General features: G+C 44.7%; 2 protein-coding genes and 1 non-coding gene across 8 annotated transcripts in view; 2 read left to right on the top strand and 1 right to left on the bottom strand.

Moving 5' to 3' along the window:
- Positions 1-1,004: 1,004 nt before the first annotated feature.
- Positions 1,005-1,077, bottom strand: trnaf-gaa (transfer RNA phenylalanine (anticodon GAA)). Its single transcript has one exon. It is a non-coding gene; the product is annotated as a tRNA-Phe (tRNA).
- A 498-nt stretch (positions 1,078-1,575) lies between these two features.
- LOC109879783 (heparan-sulfate 6-O-sulfotransferase 2) lies at positions 1,576-4,754 on the top strand. Its single transcript, XM_074933757.1, is given in 3 exon segments — positions 1,576-2,241; positions 2,988-3,322; positions 3,325-4,754. Coding segments are annotated over 3 exon segments (1,407 nt in total). The 5' UTR covers positions 1,576-1,693; the 3' UTR covers positions 3,849-4,754.
- Positions 4,755-5,500: 746 nt separating this feature from the next.
- The window catches only part of mbnl3 (muscleblind-like splicing regulator 3), a 91,878-nt gene continuing 90,801 nt past the window's right edge, over positions 5,501-6,577 (top strand). For 3 of the 6 annotated variants that reach the window (XM_031789786.1, XM_031789785.1, XM_031789788.1), the window contains exon 1: positions 5,508-5,888. The gene's annotated coding sequence lies outside the window, so the exon portion shown is untranslated. Of the gene's footprint in view, positions 5,889-6,577 lie in introns of all 6 variants that reach the window. The other 3 variants (XM_031789783.1, XM_031789784.1, XM_031789787.1) reach the window with 3 other exon arrangements.

Genomic DNA, 6,577 nt, shown 5'->3' with positions numbered 1-6,577 from the left:
CCAAGTTTATAGAGACACCCCAAGAGACTTGCAGCTGTAATTGCTTCAAAAGGTGGGTCTACAAAGTATTGACTTTGGGGGGGTGAATAGTTATGCACGCTCTAGTTTTGTTTTTTTGTCTTATTTCTTGTTTGTTTCACGATACAAAATATTTTGCATCTTCAAAGTGGTTGGCATGTTGTGTAAATCAAATGATACAACCCCCCCAAAAAATACATTTTAATTCTAGGTTGTAAGGCAACAAAATAGAAAAAATGCCAAGGGGTGTGAATACTTTTGCAAGCCACTCTATATGACGGCACACCCCATCGGTCTTCGGCCCACCAGAACAGCATGGCGTCATCTTTGAGGACTGAGGAGTTTGGGACACACTATTCCCCTGGTCAAAATAGTGCGCTACATAGGGAATAGGGTGTCATTTGGGATTCATATGAGTGACAAAGTAATATGTAAATGAGCAGCCATTTTAGATGTCTCTGAAAGAGGCCATCACATTCCATGTTTTTTACTTCTGAGTATCTCCTAAACGTTATGAGAAAAACAAGATGAGATAGATGCTAAATTGTAAAAGAAAAGATGTCTTCCTAGTCTTGTTGAAATAAAGACTGCAGATATTTGAATGGTTTATATTCTGAATTACTGACATTTAGTGTTCTTAATGGTTTTGTACACAGTGTGTGGTTCTTTGTCTGTAGGATTCAAATTAAACCCATTAGACTTTTTATGAGTATTCAATAATGCACATGCCTTTCTGTGTTTAGAGACTACAGGTATTGTCTCTACTCCTTCACAAAGAGAGTAGATAATTCCTCTGGAAAGTTCTGAAAAGCTGTGGTGCCTACCGTAACCTTCCAACATCAGTAGGCCTTCATTGTATAGAAAAAGGAAACACGTTGACTATCAAATATTTTATTTTAGCATTTGGTTCTCAACCCGTGGCACATAGAATATCGCAATGGTATGCGAGCACTGCAGTCTTCAAATGAATTCAAAATGTATAAACCTGCCGAAACCCGGGATCGAACCAGGGACCTTTAGATCTTCAGTCTAACGCTCTCCCAACTGAGCTATTTCGGCGGTACATCGAGGATCACGGGCAAGCGCTATCTACCTAGGAGTTAAGATAACTCCTCTGTATAGTTCTAGAAACTTTGACATGCGGGTGTTGTATGCATCTACAAAGTAATAAAATCACAATATCAAATCTGGGCAGCATGGTACAGATACATCTTTATGGATTGGCCAATATATACAGTCATTGATTGGCTCACATCAGAGAACCTCCGCCCACGTATGTAAATGCCGTCATTTCAAGAGCCCCAGCCAACGCAGGGGATTCTGGGAAGAAAGTTTAGGGATCGGGAACATGGTGATGGAAGGGGGCTATAAGCACCTAATTCTTGGTGGGAAACACAAAATCTGTAATGCTTTCGTGACATACAAGCAGACTTCTGTGAGAGGTAAATGTTATCACGTCTGTAACAATTATTTCGTGAAACATCAAAAGCCATATGTATGCGAATGTTGTGTGGCTAGCTTAGCCTGGCTACTTGTTCCGCTAGCCAGCCATAGCTGGCCATTGTTTTTGTTAAGTTAACGAAGTGAAAGCTAGAAAGCAGTGTTTGCCTCCAACCGAGGCAGGGCCCAGTGGGTCAGACTGCTTGAGTAATGTGGTTTAGTTTCTCTTGGGAAGATGGATGAAAGGTCCACCAACCACCACCGGCTCTTGATTGCCCTGGTGATAATCTTGCTCTTTGGCGTTATTGTGCTTCAGTACCTTTGTCCTAGCTCCGATTGCCAACTGTTGCACCTAGGATCATTGGCCTCCAACTCCCAGCGAATCGACATTGGCCTCAGTGGACAGGACACATACGTCGCCGAGGACTGTGCCCTAGCCCGTTTTGTTCCCCGCTTCAATTTCCCTTCTGCAGACCTCAGTCGACTCGTAGACTTCAATATCCAGGGAGATGATGTTATTGTTTTTCTACACATTAATTAGACAGGGGGCACAACATTTGGTCGACATTTAGTGGGTAATATTAAACTCGAGAGGCCTTGTGAGTGTCATGCTGGCCAAAAGAAATGCACCTGTTACCGGCCAGGTAAAAGGGAAACGTGGCTTTTCTCTCGGTTCTCCACTGGCTGGAGCTGTGGTCTTCACGCGGACTGGACCGAGCTGACTAACTGCGTGCCTTCTCTCATGAACACGCGCGAGCCCCCCAAGAAGCCTACAGTTCCCAGGTAAGAGTGTCACCCAGAGCACTGGATTTGAAAATACATTTGGGTATAACAATTTCAGTTTGTTCAGTATCTTGTTCCTAAATTGAATTCACATCTCATATTTTATTATGTATGATCAATCGGAGACAAATGCATCCATGCTTCTCTAGGGTTGAAAGGGGATTCTGGTCTGGTTAAGCCGGGTCAATAGCAAGCACCTCCCCTGTGACTCTCTCTATTCTGACTCTCTGTTCATCTTGAGCTGCAGAGTCCCAAATTACCCCCTATTCCCATTTGTAGTGCACTGGTTTTGATCAGAGGCCCTGTTCAAAAGTAGGTCACTTTATAGGAAATAGGGTGCCATTTGTGACTTACTCATTGAGACCATTGTGTTGGTTATTACAGTTATATAACAGAGGTGCTGAATTCTAAACAAGTCTAAAGACAAATTAACTGACCTAGGTATCTTTCTCTCTGTTCACTCTGTTCTGTCTGTCTCTCTGTTCTGTCTGTGTCTCTCTGTTCTGTCTGTCTCTCTCTGTTCTGTCTGTCTCTCTCTCTGTTCTGTCTCTGTCTCTCTCTCTGTTCTGTCTCTGTCTCTCTGTTCTGTCTGTCTCTCTGTTCTGTCTCTCTCTGGTCTGTCTGTGTCTCTCTCTGGTCTGTCTGTGTCTCTCTCTGTTTTGTCTGTCTCTCTCTCTCTCTCTGTTTTGTCTGTCTCTCTCTCTGTTCTGTCTGTCTCTATATTCTATCTGTCTGCTGTTCTTCAGACGGAACTACTACTACCTCACCATCCTGCGTGACCAGGTGTGGCGTAACCTGAGCGAGTGGTGGCACGTGCAGCGCGGTGCCACCTGGAAGGCCTCCCTGCACGTGTGTGACGGGCACACCCCCACGCTGGCCGAGCTGCCCAGCTACTACCCCGGGGATGACTGGTCCAGCTGCTCCCTGCAGGAGTTCATGGACTGCCCCTACAACCTGGCCAACAACCGGCAGGTCCGCATGCTGGCAGACCTCAGCCTGGTGGGCTGCTACAACGTCTCGGCCATGAGCAAGGACGAGCGCTGGGCTGTATTATTAGAGAGCGCCAAGCGGAACCTGCGGGGCATGGCCTGACAGAGTACCAGAGGGAAACCCAGTACCTGTTTGAGAGGATCTTCTGCCTGGCGTTCATGTCCCCCTTCACCCAGCTCAACGGCACGCGGGCGGCCAGCGTAGAGGTCGTGCCTGAGACGCAGCTCCAGGTCCGCCATCTGAACCAATGGGATGAGGAGCTGTACGAGTATGCCCGTGACCTGTTGCTCCAGCGCTTCCAGGTGGCCCGGCAGCAGGAGAGGAAACAGGCCAGGGAGAGGAGGCAGCAGAAGAGGAGAAGGCTCAGAGGGAAGCTGGGGTCAACCAGGCTGGGGATGGGGAGGCCGGTGGCCGAGTGGCCCAGCGATAGGCCCCAGTGGACAGAGACCCAGGCTGGGGAGGTGATCACCACCCACCTACGACCACCCTACCCAGAAAGGAAGCATCAGAAGAGGGGAGGTGGAGAGCCTGTAGAGGCTGAGGTGCAGCTGCCAGACTGGTGTGGTCTGGAGGAGAACAGCACCATTGAGGACTACATGGATAATGTGGAACAGTGACGGTAGTAGTGAGAGGACCAAGTTGGAGAAAGAGGGAAGGGTTGAGCCTTGTCTATACAGACATTATGGGCGCTTCCTGCAAATGTGCACTTCTTCACGTCCCTCCAGGGATTTGAAAGGAAATGACTGGTATTAGAAAAAGGTGTTTTTAACCATGCCTACACCAATCCAATGCTATATGAGGGTAGTAGTGAACAAATGCACACTTCGGGAACAAGGAGATATGGGATACACACATTCTCAAAACTCTCCACTAACAGTGTACAGCTCCCTTTAGCCTGCATCCGAACCTTTAGTCCATGGACAGTTTTCCATTTAGCAACACGTGCTTATTTTCCTTCGATGTCATTTGTTTTTGTGTACTTCACTAACCCACATTGTGGTCATGACATTTCATAGAGAAAATCCGGGGCTCGTCACAATTGGCACCCTATTCCCTAATATAGTGCACTTTTGACTAGAACCCCGGTCAAAAGCTGTGCACTACATAGAGAATGGAGTACCAATTGGGACAGGGTGACTACCAATACCATGCACCTCTCAATCGCCCAAGCCTTCTGATGAAACCTTGCGGAAAAAATATTTTCCCTGATAGTCATTTTGATATTGATTTTATAAGCACATTTTTGTAAGGGATTTTGTTTCAAAGAGAATAAGCTATTTTTTTCCCCCTTGCTGTTTTTGTATTCATATTACGCCACCATTTTGTTGTGAATTATGTAGGTAAAGCTGTTGAATGATTTGTCAGATGACATGCAGCTCACAAATGACTGAGAAAGACTTGAAGTGACCAAAGTCTCGCTAAATGAGATTGTAATAATGACCTCAATCAGTAGCACAGTATACTCACTTATTTTTTGTGCTGTCCTTGTCTCCTCTTTTGTATATAAAAAGAAAAAATATTCACTGGTGTCATGTCTTGTAACTGATACACCAGGTAGAGTGTGTTGGTATGTCCACATCCTTACTACACATGTAGCCTGCACACCTGTCTCTGGTTGGTACAAATGTGTCGTTTCCAGCCAGGTCACGATTGGACCCGTCATTATAATCCAGTGCTGTCCCTTCGTCCCCCTCTCTCTGTTGCTCCAGCAGGTGGTGCCAAATCTGTGTCACCACAACTGTCTCCACTGAAAAGGTCATCTCTAGTTTTCTGGTGAATCTGGTCTAGTCTAAATGATCATCCCTTTCCGTGTAAATTAGACTTTGGGTGTGTTACTTTATAATTGTGCATAGGAGTGATTGGATAGAAATCTGAATGTTGCACATGCTACAATAACAGCACACCAATGATCCACAGTGTTCCTCTACCTGCAGCATACATAGGTACTAGATTTACAAGTAGGTTTATCCCTAGTTGTGTCTGACACATTTTTACAGGTGAGTCATTATCATAAATGAAATAATATTGTGATCTGTAATAGAGGCTGTTATGACGGTGGCTACCCTATAATACCATTTAGGACATGAAGCTGTATACCTGAGATTGTGGACCATGACATTCGGTTAAGTAGGTTTACCAAAATATAAAGGGTAGAGCCAGAACCGTAAGTGACCCATCCCGTTACCGCCCTCTTGCCGCGGATAACACAGCCTAATGGGATTCCCCTAAAATGGAGGCAATGCACGGCTCTTCGGCAATGCGTAATACCAAACAACACTTTTCTCCTGAACTCCTCCCTTCTGCTTTTGCCCTCCCTCGATTTTTACCTCGCCCTCCTCTGGTCTAGCTTGTCTCTCTGCTTTTTATTTAGCCAGCTACCAAGTTGCGACATTTCACTTCACGCCGCTTCATCGTTTTGTTTCCCCGCATAATATTTTGGGATAAATGCACGACGTATCGTTTTTTAAACTATTATCATAAATGTAAGTGATTAGATTTTTCCAGCACTATTAACATTCGTTCTAAGTATGGCGTATTCAGAATTGGTAAAATAATTATCGTGACATGAACATGTATTTAGCATGCTGTAATAAGTAAGAAGACAACGTGTTGAAGACAGGATTAGGCTATTTATCAGACCTACCGAGCGTGCACAGGTAAGAACACTAATGCTTGACTGCTGTCGCAGTTGACTTTCACCTGGCGTCTTGCCTTACTAATTGCGCATGTTGGTTCGTGTAAATAAGCTTGTAACAACACATCTATTGGAAGTTAGTAAATATGTATCACATGGATAGCCAACATTTGAATAAACTGTCTCTTTGCCTGTTGTTGGGTAGTTTACAATAGCAATAGTAGGAGAGGTTACGCATAGACTACAGAGTGATGATGTCATAACATTTCACGTCTGACATTATTTTAGGCCTAGTCCATATGGTGATGCATTTAGGCTACCAACAGAATCATTTTCAGGGCTGTCGCTCTTCAAGACACCCACAGTATGCCACAGTTATCGATTCTGTCTCGTCGGTAATACAGGAAGCAAATCTCACAACCATTTCTAATGCGGAAATGTTGAAGAGCTCGCCAGTTTAACTGGAAATTAGTAACATCTGGTTCGTTCAGGTCGTTCAGCCATTCCTATGGGGGAAATTAATGGAGAAAGAATGGGATTTTGGGATAAACGCCGAAATAAGGGCTGAGGTTAACAGAAGTTTAGGAGTTTTTTTCTGTATAAACTCTGCTAATCCTGTGTTTACCACAGACCTTATTTTCGGTGTTTATATAAAATAAAATAAACATTAATTTCCCCATAGGCTTTGGCCAACAAGCTATGTGGAGTTAG

The sequence above is a fragment of the Oncorhynchus kisutch genome, linkage group LG15 (genome assembly GCF_002021735.2).
Source record: "Oncorhynchus kisutch isolate 150728-3 linkage group LG15, Okis_V2, whole genome shotgun sequence".
NCBI lineage: Eukaryota > Metazoa > Chordata > Actinopteri > Salmoniformes > Salmonidae > Oncorhynchus > Oncorhynchus kisutch.
This window is presented reverse-complemented; position numbering and strand designations above follow the sequence as displayed.